The sequence below is a fragment of the Gossypium arboreum genome, chromosome 12 (assembly GCF_025698485.1).
Source record: "Gossypium arboreum isolate Shixiya-1 chromosome 12, ASM2569848v2, whole genome shotgun sequence".
NCBI lineage: Eukaryota > Viridiplantae > Streptophyta > Magnoliopsida > Malvales > Malvaceae > Gossypium > Gossypium arboreum.
This window is the reverse complement of record NC_069081.1, coordinates 2,487,922-2,506,101: the sequence shown is the minus strand read 5'-3', so window position 1 is coordinate 2,506,101 and position 18,180 is coordinate 2,487,922. Positions and strand designations below refer to the sequence as shown.

Below are 18,180 nucleotides of genomic sequence, written 5' to 3'. Positions count from 1 at the left end.
TATATTATCTAAATTCCATTTCACCATCAAAGCGGTTAGATCCGAAGGGCATACACTGGAGGTCGGTTCGAATTTGTGATTTAATTTTGATTTTAGATAAATTTAAAATACTTTTTTTTAATTCAAATAAATTCTTTATCTAAAAAACTGGAATTAAATTCAATTTTTTTAAATTTTATAAACAAAATTAAAAATTTAAATGTAACCTTTGTAAAATGTAAAATCTTTTTTATCTATGACCAAATAAAAATGTAACCAAAAAAAAAAATCCTTTATCGAAATAAGTAGATTTTGATTAACCTCACGGAGGCGTATGTAGTCGATGAGAATAAACGTGAGAACACTGCAAAAAATTATTAATTTAAAATAATGCGTATGCAATACATGGCCAGAAAGAGACGAGATATTTGTAATCTATACTTTATATACACATAAATTACAGATGTATACAAAATGTTATGCACAAATATACCATTTCTTTTTTGTTCTTGAGATCACCAAAAAGGACACCACCTGCAGCAAATGAGCATGGAAATATCAAGATTAGTGAGAGTTCATTAACTTTATCAATGGGCTCTACCCATCCACAGAAAGCATAAAATTTATATATCATATGTGAATAAGTCTAATGGACACCAACTGGACTTCCCCCATACTTGACAAAGATTGAACAGAATATCAAACCTAAAAAAGAAAAAGAGAAGAATAGGTACACACTCAAAATATGTTGAGGTGCCTTCCTGTTTGTCATTTAAATATCGTACTATGTAAATAAAAATCCAACATATACCTTTTAACAAAATTCTAGAACACATATATAGACAGACATGCACCAAAAATATAAACAAGGAAAGAAGAGAAATAGCAGAGCATCATACCCAACATAGTTCTGGCACAAATTTTCATGTGATGTAGCTTGGAGAATTAACTTTTGAACTTGCAATTTTACGGACAAACCATGTTCCACTTCTCGGTTATCTCCAGAAGTTAATGTGCTGTGATCAACTACGTTTTGCATGGAACATGCAGGTATTGATGAGCATGAAGATGAAAAATCACGTCCGGTCAGTTTGTTACTCATGCGAGCCATAACCACCACAGCCCGCTCATTCAATACCTCATTAGCATCACCAAGTTGATTGACAGCCTAGAGACAGAGAGCAATTTGGTTTTTAAGCACCATCATGTGACATAAACATTAAATAATAAAAAAGGAAATAGCAAAACTTGGGACATCATAAAACCTGAAGAAGTTCCCTTTCACGTGCCCCCCGCTGAGGTTGACCAAGCTCTTTGCTTTGAGCAGTTTCTTCTGTGTTTATAACAGCAGGGGCATGATTACTGGCAAACATTGAGATTTGAGGGACTTCATTGAAATTGAAAAGACGCCAATTAATGAGAGGATCATGAACAAATGCCTGAAGAAGATTCGATTTGAGAGTCAACTGCCTCTAACTTGCACATGAAGCCAAAAACAGAAGTATATATATAAAATATTTCCATCATAGTGATCGATTTCAACATAGCACAATCAGCATATATATATGCATATATATATAGAGAGAGAGAGACAGACATTATCTGATAAATTATATATATCTGTTGTAAAATACCCGCAGCCCCACATCGGAACCATAATTGCTTCTTTTCATTTTTTTTCTTAGTAAAATTGCAAAGTTCTCCACAGTATGATTAACAATCAATAATCTTTACCCCTGTTCAAAAGCTTTATAGGAGCAAAAAGAGCACAAATTTAAAATCTAGAGGTTCATACCTCCATCATAGCCATAACACTATCCTTATTTGTGCGGAGAACTTGCATCACATTTTCACATGTTGAACGGAAATTTCCCTCAATACCACTGACCTCCATAGCTTTCACAAGCATTCTAGTCAAGCGGAAAGGAACCTGAATGAAAAGAATTAAACTCAGCATACACAAACAATTGTACAGAGAGAAGATACAGAACCCGTTCCCCCACCCCTCAACCCAAAATAATGACAAAATTAACTTGGTAGTCGTTTCACTGGACATGCCTTTTCAGGGAACTTTTCCCGGTTCATAGAGGCTTCAAAACAGTCTCCGAAATCTATGTGTAGAATCTTCCCACTGCAAAACAGTATCAAGATTCAAGACTATGAAGTACATAAATCCTTGATAACTAAAACACAAAACTTCCTGTAATTTTTATACCTATAGCGATGCAGCATGAGATTACTTGGGTGACGATCACCTAAGCCAAGAAGGTAACCAACCTGCGAAAAGCCATTCATCATCAACTTATTTCAAAATCACAATGAAATTGTAAGTTTAGACAATGAAGTTCAACATATAAAATAACATCTACTTTCTAGGTGTTTTGGGGCAAGTAATTGACCTGCAATATGAGATCTCCAAAGTTATCTGTAGCCTTGAGATATCACCGTACTACATTAAAAGTAATAATGGATAAAGCTCCAGTTTTATGCTAAAAGTGAACAACTCTGCTAATTCTTTTAATCGTACAAGTTTCTTAAAAGGTAGAATTGTGTGATTGCATGCCATGTTACTAGCATAGATAAGCAGGCATAGAAGTCTATAGCAAATTCTTTCTGCATAAACCATGAGGAATACATTGAGTTATCTTGATTTTTGCCAAAGTGGGATAATTTACTTAATAATCAAGCAATTGAATGGAAAAACAAATGAAGAAACTAAACATCGTAGATTATATTTCCAGTAGATATCAGGGTCAATATGGCTTCAAACAAGTGGCAATCCAAACCTTTTACCATTAATCACCATCATAAGAACGGACAATATGATTGCATAGTGGGACCCAGTGCTTAATAAATTTAATTTAAAATGTGAAGAGTGCCAGCTCCTTTTACAGCCAGAACCTTACAGTTATTATGGACTAAGAAGGTAAGCACATACCATGCTCATTACAGCTAAACTTCGGGTATAATTTGTCCTCCTCTCTAGCCACACCTCAGAAGTACGACTTTTTAACCAAAGAACCTAGCCAATCCAGATGTATATAGTCGAAAGTCAATCAATGTTACTGGAAAAATGATATGATAAATATGACAATCAAGATCACGTACTCTGGACAGATCATTTCCTTCAGTATTTAGTAGAGCATATTCGAATACTTCTACTTTAGAAATGAGAGGTAAATGATCATAATCCGGTGCAAAACTTAGCATATATTTGTGCTCCTGATTTAGAGTGATCTGAAACCATGAAGTACATGTAAAGTTAAATGTGATTTTTATGCCATAACACCATCAGCTATGAACAAACACAATTCTAGCTGAGCAATAGAACTAAAAGGAGGAATCTGAAAATCTTCAACCCACCCTTCTGGCATCTCTGTATTCCCTTATGAGGTGGTGCAAGGTATCACAATTAGGGACCCATCCAATCAACCCACTGTTTGGAGATAGTGGAATCACAGCATATTGCTGAATAGATAGATCTTTCTCTGCAGTTTTTCTAGAGTTCTCCAGCAGAGTGTTCACTAAGCCAAAAAGCTGACAATTTGACCATCAAAAGATATCAGCCCCATACATGAAGTATGAAAATAGTAAATTAAAGTTCTGTTTAGGACAGCAGAATCAATGAAAGCCTCCAAACGCCAGCACATGAACCATAGAATCAACAAGCATGAATCTGAAATACAAAAAGGGACATAAAAGAAACTTGATAATACCTGCATGACACGTTCATCCTGGCGAAGATCTTCATGTCCTTTTAGTAAGAAGGCATAATCTTCACCATCACTCCCATGAATAGTCAATTTCCGAGGACGTTGTTTGGAAGTTATGACATCAAGCTGATGTGCAAATGATGCAATGGTTACCACTGGTGATTCTGAAAATAAGAAATGGATTTTTCCAGTTAGCCGACTTAGATTTATACCAAGACATCCATGTAAAACAACCATTGAGCTTACCTGCACGATATGTCCCAGGAACTGCAAGCTCCAAGTCACGACATTCCACCAACTCAGGAGAAACAGACTGCAGCACGTAAAATGAAAAGTTAGTGTCATTGCGTTAGTTGTGAACAAATTAAGAAAGAAATACTTGCCTGCAGGTCCAGGGTAGTAAGAATTTGAAGTTGTTTGTCTATCCTCTTGAAAACATGATAATATAGATCCCATGCCTGATGAATTCAATAAATAATTAGGAGATATCTCATGCTTCTGGTAACCCATGGGCAAAAAGGAACAGATGAACCACCAATATATTCTAACCAGCATCCTTATTTGACAGATGAGTGTTTATAAATACCTTGAAGGACATGCCTAAAGCTAGATAGATTCAAGGAAGAGGTTCCACATAAGTAGGTGGCAAATCAGGTCACACTACAAGCAAAGGTACGGACAACTGGTTTTATTGCCAAAATTAGGCAATTAATCAGCCCTGCTAACAACAATATTGCTCACTGGGCAAGTAGAATAGTTTCTCATACCCCAAAATCACCTAGGCAAAGACTCCAATATTTTTATAATCTAGTAATCTAGTCATCAAACATTTCATACCTGCGTAAGCTCGGCATCCTTTCCAGTTCTCTTATATTTCATGCAGCATTCATAGGCCTGTGACAAGTCATGGTGGAATGCCTACAATACGATGAAAATAAATTGAATTAAATGAACACACAATCTCAAAATCTCCTAAAATGGAAGGTGGATTTCAATATATCAGGAAAAATATGACTCATAGCACCAAAGTATACGACAAGGTCTGGAGTATTCACTATTAAAAACAATACAGAATTCCATTGATTGAGCTGAATACACATAAGTTACAGATAAAATCCCTAGTGTGGAAAAACTTGCTAACAGCAAGAAACAATAAGAAACCTCGATGAATGCTCTCTCTTTTATGGTGGTATTGTCCCTCATTGCCCCTTCCTCAAGCATCTCATGTAATGGCTCCAAGACTTTCAGCATCCCTTCAATGTTATGTTCACCGAAGTATAGACGACTAGCTTCTTCTAGTGCCTCATGCCATGACTCATGCCAAAGTATTGCAACCCTGATTAGTTCCTTGGATACCAGTTGTGCCTGTGTATAGATGAAATCTAGCTATGAAGAAAATAACTAAGGGAAATACAATGAAGCAAAATAAAACATAAACTAATTTTAATTATTTAACCTGATCCACAAGTACACCACTGTGCTGACGTACTTTGTCAACCACTTCTTGAGCTGCTGCTTTACGTAAATTGCTTATGGACTTGCACGCAACAAGAAGAGGGTACATAAGAGCCTGTAACAAGAATTAAATCAGCCGAGCAAATAAAGAGGCTCAAAACAATTTGAATCGAGGTAGCTACAGCACCAAGAGCTCCAATTAAGTTACGGAAAGTTATTCTGAGCATTTAGTTTTTTTCTTGCATTATACTATGCAACAGAATAACAGATATATTCAATTCAAAATTGGTGATTTCAAGTCGTTGACTAGAGTTCTGGAAGAAGTGCAAGACCCTCATGAGATTCAAAAAAAAGGTAATTCGCACTGCCTAACTGTAAATACTGAAAAAGGAACACTGCCCAAAGGTTAGTGCAGACAGGCCATTTTTCAATAGGTGATCAACTCTCAATTTCAATACTTTGCATGACATACTATATTCATCAGATATCCATCCAACTAAGACTAAAAGGGTTATTAGCTGAGCACGACAGGTGGCAATAATCCCAAATTTAGAGGAATGACACTCTCATGAGATCAATAGCAGTATCAGATTTATTACTATTATTAATTAATGTTGTAAACATGATTAGGCTATGTCAGCAGGCTATATTAACGAAGCCCTATGAGGATACTAAGACTTCCCTTCTGTAACTAAACTTGGGCATCTATTGTAAGTTTAGAGGTCAGTAGAAAAAGTTTTGATTGCCATGGTAGTTGTGACTGTCAAATTTTAAGTATAACAAGATCGTCCCTTTTTCTTGATTAATTCTAGATACTTGGCACAATTTTGTAAGTCTAGCTACAGACATTTCATTAGTTGCGACATCCTCTCGACTTATACTACCATAAAAGAACCAGAACTCTTCATTTTCATACTTACTAGCCAACAACCAGAACTCTCCATTTTCACACAGACTCAGGGTTGTATTGCATCCTATTCTCTTATCCTGCTTATCCACATGAATGTACTCCACATTGCCTCTTCCTCATGGGTATCTCAAATTCCATTCATTACTTGTGAGCAACATTTTAATCCCAAAAATACAATTTCCCATGAAAAGAACTCTTCCTATAACTTTCTATAACATACTTTTCACTTGAAGCATATATAAATGCAAATTAACATCTGTTACTTGGACTAACAAATAGTAAGATAAACACAAAAAAGGAGGATTTTAAGTTTTCAAAGCATTCATACACTACTTGACTAACATTCTTAAATGATAAATTTTGAAGAAGAACATAAATAATCAAGACAAACCTGAGGATGACTTTGCCCAATTCGCACCAAAAGTGATTGTATGAGTTCTCTCACAGCATGGTTGTTTGAATGGATTCTAGCAATTATTTGAGGTAAAACAACTAGCCAAGTGTTGATATTAACAAGGGAAAATCCTATCTGTAGGGCCATTTGCACTTCTGAGGTAGCTCCATGGTTAAACCACAAGGTAAGAAGGCGAAGTATATCCTGAAAAATAATAGAGTTTAAGAAAAATGCTTAGAAAGGCCCCACCAAGTTATCAAAGTAGAAGTTGATAAGGTAATAGAAAATAGGTAAGATCCCAAAGAAAAAAAAATTGCGATCATTGAAGAATTTGTACAATTATTAAGCCTAAATTTTGCTAAAACATAATTTTGAAATGATCTTTTATACAGTCAACATACCTGTAGACTGTCATTGACACCTTTGGTGTTTGCTGCACATGCTATTGAATGGAAATATCCAGTGACAGCTGCAACAACGAACTGAGAGGCAATAGTTGGAAAACCTCTTAAAGTATAATGAGACATGACAGCTGTATTGAACAACGCCCATGCATGCCATGCTTTTGCCCATTTTGTCGCACATTGAGTGGCATTCCTAAATGCTGTCAGGATCTCTATGGGACCAAAAAAAAAAACATTTACCAAGAGGGAAAAAAAAAAGATAAAAATTTCAAGCATTTATGAACCAATAAAAAATGCTTCTTTTATTTGGTTCCATAACAAGTAATCTGATGAAAATGAGGAAAATATACTGCAAAAGAAGTAACATCAAGCTATTAGCTACCTTGTATGGAATCGTCATCCAATCCAGGTGATAGTGACCACTGCCAAGCTCCAAGTTTATGATACACGCGAGCCAGGAGTGGAACATTTGCATTTGTACCACTCGTTGAAGCAGTTGATGCAATAGATTGGATATTTAGGGAAATTGAAAACTCTCTAGCCAAATTCTGCAATGGTGATGTGAATCATGTAACTGCTAAGAACTTAGAAATAAGTAGTAAATGCTCACAGAAGGTGTACTCATTATAGTAGATTATGCAAGACAAGCTAGAACAAAGATAAGTGCTCTTGATGGAAAGAGGATACCTGCAGTCTGGCAAATGCTTCCTTTCGCTTATGATCATCACCAGCGACCATTGATATTTCAAGTAAGCCAGCATAACTTGAGGAGGCCCGTGATATCTTACATTTTCAGGAGAAGCTTCTGGATCATACTATGCAACATCCAAAATAAGGTCAAAGTAAGAATATAAGCACACTTTCATATTCTGGCAGGTTTAGAAAATGCAAGAAGTAGAGACCTGTAAAAGCTTAATTAAGGTAGACCTAGCTTGACTTATCCTTCCATTCTTCCGACAGAGAGAAGCAAACTTGAGCCAGGTTTCAATATCTTCAGTTGGAGGTAAAACAAGAGCTCTAACAGCCAAAAGAACTTGCCAGACCTGCATATTTGAAAATATAATCAACTAACAAGCATAATGAAAATGAGACACATAGCAGGGGAAAGAGTACAAACAGCACTAAACTCATTCCACTTAAGAAAATGCGAATACTTAGAGAACAACAGCTCTAACAGCCAAAAGAGGCTGATCTACAAGGATAGCCCTGTCAATTGCCTATAAGATTAGCACCGTAATACAAACTTGTTAGATAGTAAACATGCATCATAAGACAACCGTCAGCAAGTACAGATTAAGCTGCCATCCAAACTGAAATCTGAAGTATTAAATCTTTCCATTCTGACCTATGCAGACCTCAAATAATGTTTTGTTAAGAAAGTTACTAAACAATGTTAAGCTAAAGCAAAATACAAGTGCTACAGTGAAAAAAGGCATGGCAGTAGGGAGGAAAGCTTGGCAGGGAGGATAAAGAGACTTCTAGAGAAATAAAAGAGGCAGCTGGGATCCCATAGAAAATAAAGCTCAATCTTGTATCACGTTGAAAAAGATACTTGATGTAAATATTGGAACATCCTTACATTAAATGAAAGAGGAAATTAAAGAATGGGGACACCAAATAAGCACTTAAAACTATTATTTATTATATAAAAATAAAGGTAGAAAGAATTTCTCTCTATTTCAGTCTGCCAATTATAACTTCATAGTATTAGATACAGAAAAACTACCCACTGAATATAGGTTAACGACAGCAATACTAATAGACAGAGTGGAAAACACTTTGCCAATGTTATTGTTTACCTCAACATTACGTTTTGCACCTTGTATCCTCTCAGTCCACATATTGCGAATTAGGGCACGCCGGCCTTCAGCAACTGGATTTCCCACAGGGAGCGTGCAATAATCTATGACCTGCAATAAATGATGGCTTCCCTTGAGTATCATTCTTGCTTACCGAAAAGAACTAAAAAGCAACAAACTGAATCCAAAAATATAAGTAGAATAAACCTCCTCTAGTTCTGAAAGCTGCTGAACACGGACCATATTGCTGTAAGCACGCTCATAGCTTTCCAAAACCTTTAGAAGAAGGTATTAAAAATCATGAAGTCAGTGTAAAAGAATTTGTAAACTTTCTTAACTAGAAATCACAATGGTACCTTTCAAGGAACTGCTACAAAAATTAGAAATAAACTCCTATTCATCCAGTAACCTAAACCGTTTTTTTTCTTTTTTTTTTTTTTTGGGGGTAGAGATCCTAAAGTTGTATTATGTAATTTCATCATTTTTATTACATTCAAAGAAAGAACCTTATAATAGTCACTCCAACAAAGAATAAAGAATGAAATGAATGATGCCAAAGAAAACAAGTAAACAGTACCCAGAAGACAATCTACTAAGCAGTTTAAAAATTTTAAGGACTGGGGAGACTAACCAAAGCAGCAAGCTCTGTTGCTAGGCACTTTCTAGCTCTCTCAACATATTCGCGTGCCTCATCATACTGAGAAATGTTATAGAGAAGTAAATGATAGCATTCACAAGAAATAATAGAAAAAAGGAAGAGTACGGATAGAAAACTTACCTTTCCCCTCCGAACTAATAGAACAGCTCTAAAGAATGTACCATTGCTGCTTCCATCACCACTAGCAGCAGTGTTCCCTAAACCCCGAAGTTTGGTTTCATCACCATCATCTAATCGAGAGACATACTCCGCCATTTGATCCCATTCTCCCATATTCCAAGCAGCATTTGCAGCCTAGAAGAATAAACTCATAAATACAAGCATGATATGGAATATCTTGGCATCTACAACAACATAAACAACCAACCATTGGTGCCATTTCCAATCGAGCAGAGGGCTCAGCTGGAGTCCAATACTCTTTACACAAGTTGTTAAGCTCTTCCCATCGAGCCAAAGCAGCAAGGCATCGCATCCGTCCTGTAACATACACAGTGCATTAAAATGTTTCAAGAAACTATAGGAAGTAAAATATATTTTCTAAGCTCAAATTACTATGAGGTACAAAAACTATATGTGAAATTTTTACTTCAGCAAATGAAAACCAAAATAACTGTTGATAATTTGATAGATTTACACAACCTTACTACTGCAACCAACAATAATTTCCAGAGTGGAAAACACACTCATTTCTTATGAAAAAAAAAAAAGGTGAAGAGAAACATAAACTTCAATAGAACAAGTGAGGTGCTTTGTCTATCGTAAGACCTTCAAAGAAAAAAGAAAACTCTGATCCCTAAATATTTCCATACACATTTATTTACCATTTGAAAAAAAAAAAAAAGAAAGAGAAAGGGTGCTAAACCATCGGTGTCTGTTTTGCTATAGTAAAGTGCTTCACAGTGTGACTACTGATGCTTTTCTTGCACTGATAATATATAATTTTTAATTCAAGAAGACTTTTGCTCCTGTATCACATATTCTTTTCATTTCTGATAAAGATCCACACCCGTTCTAAGTTGGACAATGTGTAAACAATAAGCGTTGCAAAAACTCTTTTCTCCTAAATAAGAATGGTGAAAAAATAACTCAAATATGTCATAAAACCTTAAACATACAACTGTCCCACATAAACAAAGAGAATTTTGAAGTTCTCAGATTACAATATGCCCTCCTAGTTAGATAAACCTGCAGCGATCTTTATTTGTATTCTTTTAGAGAAATTAAGATAATTCCTTTCCTTCATTTTGAAGAATACAGTAATCAAGAGCATGCAAGCATTAAAAGAAATAAGAATATAACCAATAATTAAACAAGTCATCGTGCTAAAGTTGATACCTAGTGTAGCCTCTAGAACAAGATGTGGGCTTGATGCTTGAGTGGCTTTGGCAGTGTATGCCTTGAGAGCATCATCCCATCTCTGCAGCTTCTCATACCTAATAAACACAAACATGTAATTACATTTTCTTCTTTTCCCCATTTTGACAAGCCTTCATATTTGAGTAAGGCAGTATGAAACAGTAATTATGGGAACGACAAGCAGAAAACTATAGCAACATAAAAGCTCTAGAGAATCACGTAAAGCAATAGGAAAATCAAATGTCCAATACCATGACTCCTTCAACTGAACATCCAGATTTTGTAGGGCATAGGTCAATATTCCAACAGCAGCCTAAAAAGGTTAAAAAAAAAATACATTTAGACCTAATACATAGACAAAATATTAGGGACAAGGCAAGTAGATAGAAAAACCACACACAGGATATATGTTTATTCACCTCATGCTGGTGTAACTGATTATTTATGTGTATGAGGGCTTCAACTACTGAAACAGGGTTAGCATCCATCTTTTTTGAGAAGGCACCTTCGAATTCCATTTCTTTGTAATGTAGAGCCTTGGCAAAAGCTCGACACTGATATTTGATAAGGAAGATAAATATTTCACTGTACAAAGTACATAAAGAATCATAATGCAGCAAAGCCTTTCTCAAAGAACACATACCTTTTCGCAAGTGCACCAAGTAGACGGATGTCTATAGGAAGAGGTCTTTCATCATGTTCCATGAATTCAGCCTGAAACACATTTGTTTTTTTAAAGAAAGAAATTTGTAGATGACCAAAGAAGGGCACTAAGTTGTTTGAGTGAAATGTATTTTAAAGTTTGACAAACATTAGATTCTCTATTAAATGTATGGTATCCAGATTCACCCAGCAAATAGGTGATGTGTGTTACAAATGCTTTTGAATACAGCAAAGGGGCTTCATTATCACACGATTGCTTATATTTTTCTCAAGTTGATTTTTACTATAAAATTTCTAATATTGTGCATGGAACAGTTATATTATATCAACTCTTTAAACTCTGCAGAGAGCAAGAATCAAAAACAACAAAATAGTATTTGATCGCATGCAGATTAGTATGCCACCATTAAAGTGAATCCTATAAAGGACACTCTCCTATAAACAGAGTTGAAAAGAAGATCACGCATGAACAAATCTAATAGCTTAGTAAAATAAAATAGAAGGAAAAAGAATCAGACAGCTTAGGTAAAAAGGGAACAGAGATTGGCTGAATGGACATACCAAGTTAAGAAGAGTGGCCAAAGTTTCAGGAGGAATATTGGGAGAAGAAAATGCCATCTCTAAACTTCGAACTAACTGCCTCTGACTAGATTCATTCAGTTGAGACCAGCAACTAACAAAACCAGCGGCAAACAATTCACGACCAACAAAAGGCTGCAAAAGGAACAGATTACGAACCTAACCCCAAAGTAAAGGATATACAAACATATACTTCATAACATACCTGTAATTGCGCTAGCCGAACACAGGTTCGTAATGCTGGCGAAGGAGATTCTTTTAAAAGTTCAATGCTGAAATGCCTCATCCATTCTGCCCAATCTTCTTTGGTACTGCGCTGAGAAGCCTCTCCAGCAGCGAACCGACCATCATTGACCTATAAACAGACTTTTACATCAGACAAGCCTCTAAATTACATGAAATAATGTACATGAAACAAATATAACATCACTTGTAACTTGAAAGGACAATTATATCAATAAAGAGCATAAGGTGAAAGGCAGAAATGCCAAATTCTGTGTGTCCAACAAGCATACACCATAGAGAAACTACACAAGATTAAGAATGATGTATACACATTGTTGATGCTCACATCCACAGTAGAAAAACCAACAGCCCAGAAATTCATGTAAAACCACTGCAACATAAGCCCTTCCACTTCAGAAGCTCACAGCAGGAACAGCAAAAAAAGCCCAGGAACAAGTTACATAGCAGATTACTTGTATGTTGAGGTGGCAAATGAAGGGGCTGGATTCGGGTTTAGGTCATGTCAGGTTTGAGTCATTTCAAGATAGGGTTCAGGCTAGTCAAGTTGTTTTAGACTTTATGGAAGATGAAACCATTTCATAACAACTTTTAGAGCTTGGCTTTTCATACTCAAATCATTCAGGTTCATGTTTTGCAGGTTCAGGCCATTTTGTTTTTGAACTTCCTCAGGTTCAATTCCTTAGGATTTTCTATATGATCATTTCTGGTTCAGCTTAAGCAGGTTAAGTTAACTTTTCTTTTCACAGTAATTATGTTCCCACCAATTAGGATTCAGGCTTCTGAATGATTTTGGTCAAAGCTTATTTTGCCACTCCTACGGCTACCACATTAAATTTGATATTCCCAATTCCAAATTAGAGATTGGTTGACCATGCATTCAATTTTATCCAACTTCTCCATGTAAACTGTGAGACTACTACAGTGCCATCTTATCTTTTTCTAAAACAAAGTAGCCTAGCCAATTCACTTAACTAGATACCTCGTCCAGCCAACAACTTAGAGATAGCCTAAGACATCCTTAGGGTAAATCAATATCAAATTTATACTCAAGGATATATTTAATAAGTTTTATGGATAAGCAGAGAAGATAATCTCCAAACTTCCTCCCTAACAAGCACTAGACAGTCTTGACATGTTTAGAAATTAACGACTAAGCTATGCAGAAAACAAAAATATAAGCAGCCCATCATAGAATCAGAAAAGGAGGATACCTGGTGACCTCTAGAATGTCTTTGCACATCACTGACATCTTCATAAGGATCATTTTCCACATCATCTAATGGGTCACTAACAACCTCCACTGGCAGTTGTCGACTCAATCGTTGTGCAGCCGAGCTCCCCACAATTAATGGCTCGCGCCACTTAATCGACCTTCAATTTCCTCAAATTCCTTATGCTGAAAATTTATTTTTGATTAAATTCGACAATGTAAAGGAGCAGAGAACAAGTATTCCAAGCATATAATGACAGTAATGACATGGTAAGAAGCAATACCCGCAAGCGATGTCTCAACAGAAGTTTGTGTATTGAAGGGATAAAAATAGTGAAGTCTTCTCCAAGGGCATGAGCCAAACAACAAAGTGCGTCAACAGCATCCTTACGGAGCTCATCATTTTTCCTACAAACAAATTAATTACAGGTATAATCTATAAAAATAGAAAGGTGGCTTCCATGGAGCCTCCTTTAACATTCTCAGCTCTTGCAATGTTCCAACCCATTAGAACCATCCATCAGTTATGATGGTTAGTATAAAATTTCCTAATGTTTGAAACATATTATTTGGCTGACCAATTATTACTTTCCATACAAATTATCACAAAGATTTAAAATTACAAGAAAAAATGATTTGATACGAGTTTCTTCATCAAAAATTGTCATTTGATTGTAGCATATGACATGATCTTCAAAGATGCATGCACACTAATACTCAAGACAAAAGGCAAGTGATGGACCACAAATATGTCAGAAAAGGCAATCTTTCTGGATGCATACGTGTTAAATCAAGGAACAGATGACTCACCCATCTAAAACTAGCTTCAAGTGATGAACAAGAGAAGATATGTGACCTGAAACCTGATTTACAAAAATGAAAACACAAACAAGATAAATGGTGGTTGGATAAAACATAAATCCATAGGTATTAACAAAAAACTAAATAACTGATTCTTCAATGTTACTAAAGTTGTTGCTACCTACCTGAACACGAGGTATCAACCTTGTCAAAGTTTTGATAGCAGCACGTCTTATCTCGACTGAAGCATCCACTTTGAACAAACGAATAAGGGCAGGAAGAAGTAGATGCATATGTTCATCCAATGTCCCTACATGGTAATCATAATAACAAATCATTTACAGATTATCAATTAAGATTCTTAAAATTGGAAACATAGAGCAAAACAAGAAGCTCCAGTTCTTCAAAACTGACAAATTAGTTGGGATAGGAAACTAAAAGCTTAATCAATGAGATCAACTAGAATAAAAAATGAAAATTTCACTGCCATAATTTTTGTAACTTACAAAGAAGAGATTTATAAAGGTACATTCAGATATTTATTCTTCTTACAAAATACATAACCCATACAGTTGACAGGTAACATGCAGCTTTAAAATGCAAAAAGTTCACTCAAGTCCCATAAGTGAAGAAAACTAACCGCCAAACCCTTCTAGGGTATGGAGAATGTCAAGAACATAGGTGTAATCATTGCAACGTTCAGCATCACTCAAAACTTGAATGCAACATGGAAGAATAGCAGGAAGATACTTCCGGAATTCATCATTGAGAGCTAAGCAAAGCTGTTCAACAAGATGCAGCACCTAACAAGAGAGGTAGGGAAAGTTTAAGAGATAAGATCATGACATAACAATAATAACGAAAATAATCTATCTAATTATTTCTACCAGTTAACTAAAAAATAAACATACCGGAAAACCACGTGAAGGACGATTACTAGCTGGCAAGCTGAATGATGACCATAATTCAGAAATTAAAGATAGCAGCTCTGGTAAATATTTACGAATATGCTGCATGAGAACATCAAAACTTCAAAATCAAATGGCAAAAGAAAGCAAATGTCAATTATACAGAAAATCTTCAACACCTAAAATATACCTGTCGCACAATTGACACAAGGGTACCCAGCTTCCATGTTATAAAATCCTTCAGATGATCATCACATGTACGAACAATCTGAAAGAGATCCGTAAAACCTACAGAAAAGAGAATGTAGTAATCAACCAACGGAAAGACAAGCATAAAGCTAAACTAAGCTAAAATTAATAGATAACAAACCTTCGCAAGTATGGAACACAACCCAGACCCATTGACTAACCTCAGAAAACAAAGTCAATGATTTCAAGAAATTTTAACAAATTTTAAAAACATAAGGATTAAGATAAATAAGTACAACATTTTTAAAAGGCACATATACAGAACACACCTTGAATATAAACATAAGAGATCCAACCACCTTTTGGTGATAACTAGCAAGAGAAGGATCCCTAAGAATGCGCATGAGAGAGTTTATAGCAACCTGGGTTCATTTATTTTAGCAAAAAAATTAAAAGGATCATCAGAAATGGATAAAAAAGTTTAAAAAGCAAGCTAGAAAGAAGAATAAATTAGGCTGAGGGCTACGGTGGAGTAATAATCTTCAGATGTAGCAAATGATGGCCAAAGGTCCATGGATAGTTCATCCATTGAAGATGGAATATGTTGACCTGAATCACTGGCAGCACGGGTAACATCTCCATGTGACCCAGAAAGGCTTTGTTGATTTTTTTTATGCGCATGAGGATCCAAAGCACCCATGATACCAAGAACCTGGAGACAACCGAAGTGAACTGAGCATCACAAAGAGGCTAAAGAGTTAACTAGATGTGAAGTGCTAGAACAATTACCTTTAGTACTTCTCGTCTGGTAGACCACACTAACTCACCATTCAACAACTTCAAAAGCAAGCCAAGTAATTGCGGGTATTCATTATATGGAGCAATAACATACCTGAAAAGAGGAAAACCTCATAACACCAGAAACCCAAAAAAAGCAAGCATTGTAACATAATACATTCATAAGTTACATAATGTGAATCTGTCTCAAAGTTCCTACAACAATTCCATTAACAAGCATCAAATAGTAAGATGGGAACTTTTTAACCCTAACGTCAATGATAATGTGCTCCAAAAGATGCTGTAAAAGAAACACTACTTATAGATATGGCATCATAAGGCAAAATCTAAGTTTCCTCAAGAAATTTTCCATGAGCAACTATTTTCAAAGGAAGTAACATCTCCCTCTTCTTTAAGTTCTGCTTTGCCAATTTCCTCAAGAAACACCTTTTCTATGTAGCCAAGGAATGGTTTTTCCAGCACAAACGCAAGGCAGTTAAACCTACTAGGCCAATGATCAGATGGGAGACTAGGTAATATCTACATAGTGTAGGAGGGAAAAAAACATCCCAGTGCTACCTGATGAAAGAACTAGAATAAAGTGTCAAAATCAGGAAGGAAAAATTAACAGAAATATAATAGTTCAAAGATTGGCCACTGAATAATGAACAATATAGAGTGTGCATGGCCTAATCCTAAGCTAAGACAAAAGACTATAATCTCTTTTTTTTTTTTTTTTTTTTTTATTTAGTTTGTGTCATTTGAGCATCTCCATGGTACAGAGATAACATAACAACTAGAAAATAAAATAAAGCATGATAATGTCAATGTTTTGCATAACATGCAATGTTCATTAAACATGAAATTTCTAGCATATCATGTGATCAAAGTAGATACTGATTTTGGAAAGAAATACATCAACAAGACATACAGAAGACACGGAATGGCTTTCAAAACTTGGAAACAAGTGTTGGCCATCATGCTTCTTCTTAATCTGCCATGTTGAAATCTTAAAAACAGAGAACTTTGGATATAAGCATGCCATGATCATTTACTATACATCTGACCTAAAATGCATAATGTTTCAATGCATGCTCCACAAGAGACAGCCCTAGTGATAAAAGGTGATCAGCATGTGCATTCGGAGAAACTGGAAAAGATAGCATTCGAACATGAGACAACATAACAATCAATATGGTCATACAGACAGCAAAGCAACATAAAATGTCCTACATACCCAGTGCTCTGTACAACGTGACCAAGAGTAGCAACAGCTACTTCACGTTTTGAGACAGCTGCCCCATCCAATAGTGCCTCAACTATTAAAGGCATAAGTTCCGGAATATATTCTCTCATTGCAAAACCACCCTAAAATAAGTCGCATCCCAAAAATAATAGTAAGAAAACAAGTTACAGAAGGAAACTTGCAATTTGTTACACAGCAAGCTAGGATACCAAACAGAGGGAATATCAGCAACTTATAAATTCACAATTGATGCAATTATGACTTCTTTCCTAGGTATATTAAGCCAAATAATTTCCTACAAGAATGGTGTTATGTGTTAAAACTAAAGAAACAGAAATTGACCCACCACTCTAGCAAGATCTCCAACAGTTACAAGAACTCCACTGATGATACCATTATTGGCGTTGACTCCAGTGCCCTCAAGTAGTCGAGCCACAAGAGCCTAAAAAATAAAATATTTAATATAATGAAGAACGAATCACAAATAAGGAGGGGAGGAAGCTATAAGAAAAGTGGAAAGCAGAATTAAAAGAACTAAATAAAACCAGGTGAAAAATTAAACCTTGTGGACGGGGCAATATATGGCAGTATTAGACGTTCACAGTTGCGTATTAAACAACCAAGCAACTTGGCACTCTCTTCTTTGCATTAGTTGCGACATCCTCTCGACTTATACTACCATAAAAGAACCAGAACTCTTCATTTTCATACTTACTAGCCAACAACCAGAACTCTCCATTTTCACACAGACTCAGGGTTGTATTGCATCCTATTCTCTTATCCTGCTTATCCACATGAATGTACTCCACATTGCCTCTTCCTCATGGGTATCTCAAATTCCATTCATTACTTGTGAGCAACATTTTAATCCCAAAATACAATTTCCCATGAAA

At 35.7% G+C, this 18,180-nt stretch overlaps 2 protein-coding genes across 2 annotated transcripts; both read right to left on the bottom strand.

Annotated features, from left to right (window-relative positions):
- Window positions 1–271: 271 nt before the first annotated feature.
- LOC108479367 (serine/threonine-protein kinase TOR) lies at window positions 272–15,350 on the bottom strand. The gene is given in 40 exon segments (XM_053023634.1): window positions 272–513; window positions 879–1,147; window positions 1,245–1,418; window positions 1,775–1,909; window positions 2,038–2,110; window positions 2,195–2,256; window positions 2,918–3,001; window positions 3,088–3,216; window positions 3,343–3,516; window positions 3,696–3,856; window positions 3,939–4,005; window positions 4,076–4,150; window positions 4,530–4,610; window positions 4,854–5,057; window positions 5,149–5,262; window positions 6,449–6,655; window positions 6,853–7,067; window positions 7,238–7,403; window positions 7,543–7,586; window positions 7,589–7,670; window positions 7,758–7,898; window positions 8,655–8,765; window positions 8,862–8,930; window positions 9,286–9,351; window positions 9,433–9,606; window positions 9,680–9,789; window positions 10,648–10,745; window positions 10,920–10,981; window positions 11,088–11,222; window positions 11,308–11,382; window positions 11,893–12,045; window positions 12,116–12,265; window positions 13,368–13,516; window positions 13,519–13,552; window positions 13,651–13,774; window positions 14,177–14,229; window positions 14,353–14,477; window positions 14,808–14,970; window positions 15,079–15,177; window positions 15,266–15,350. Coding segments are annotated over 37 exon segments (4,347 nt in total). The 5' UTR covers window positions 14,461–14,477; window positions 14,808–14,970; window positions 15,079–15,177; window positions 15,266–15,350; the 3' UTR covers window positions 272–494.
- On the bottom strand, window positions 14,803–18,026 carry LOC128285230 (serine/threonine-protein kinase TOR-like). The gene is made up of 10 exons (XM_053022632.1): window positions 18,003–18,026; window positions 17,634–17,729; window positions 17,279–17,409; window positions 16,054–16,156; window positions 15,791–15,976; window positions 15,594–15,686; window positions 15,446–15,485; window positions 15,266–15,363; window positions 15,079–15,177; window positions 14,803–14,970 (listed from the first exon to the last, which is right to left on the bottom strand). The coding sequence occupies exons 1-10, from the start codon at window positions 18,024–18,026 to the stop codon at window positions 14,803–14,805; spliced, it is 1,038 nt and encodes a 345-aa protein (XP_052878592.1).
- Between the last annotated feature and the right edge of the window lie 154 nt (window positions 18,027–18,180).

Excerpts from the sequence above, each read along its gene's own strand:
- LOC128285230 (XM_053022632.1), bottom strand. The coding sequence starts at position 18,026 with ATGGAGAGTTCTGGTTGTTGGCTA. Across the intron at positions 15,977-16,053 it reads CCAGACGAGAAGTACTAAAG|GTTCTTGGTATCATGGGTGC; the intron begins GTAATTGTTCTA and ends GGTTGTCTCCAG. Across the intron at positions 15,364-15,445 it reads TGTGTTCCATACTTGCGAAG|GTTTTACGGATCTCTTTCAG; the intron begins GTTTGTTATCTA and ends TCTTTTCTGTAG.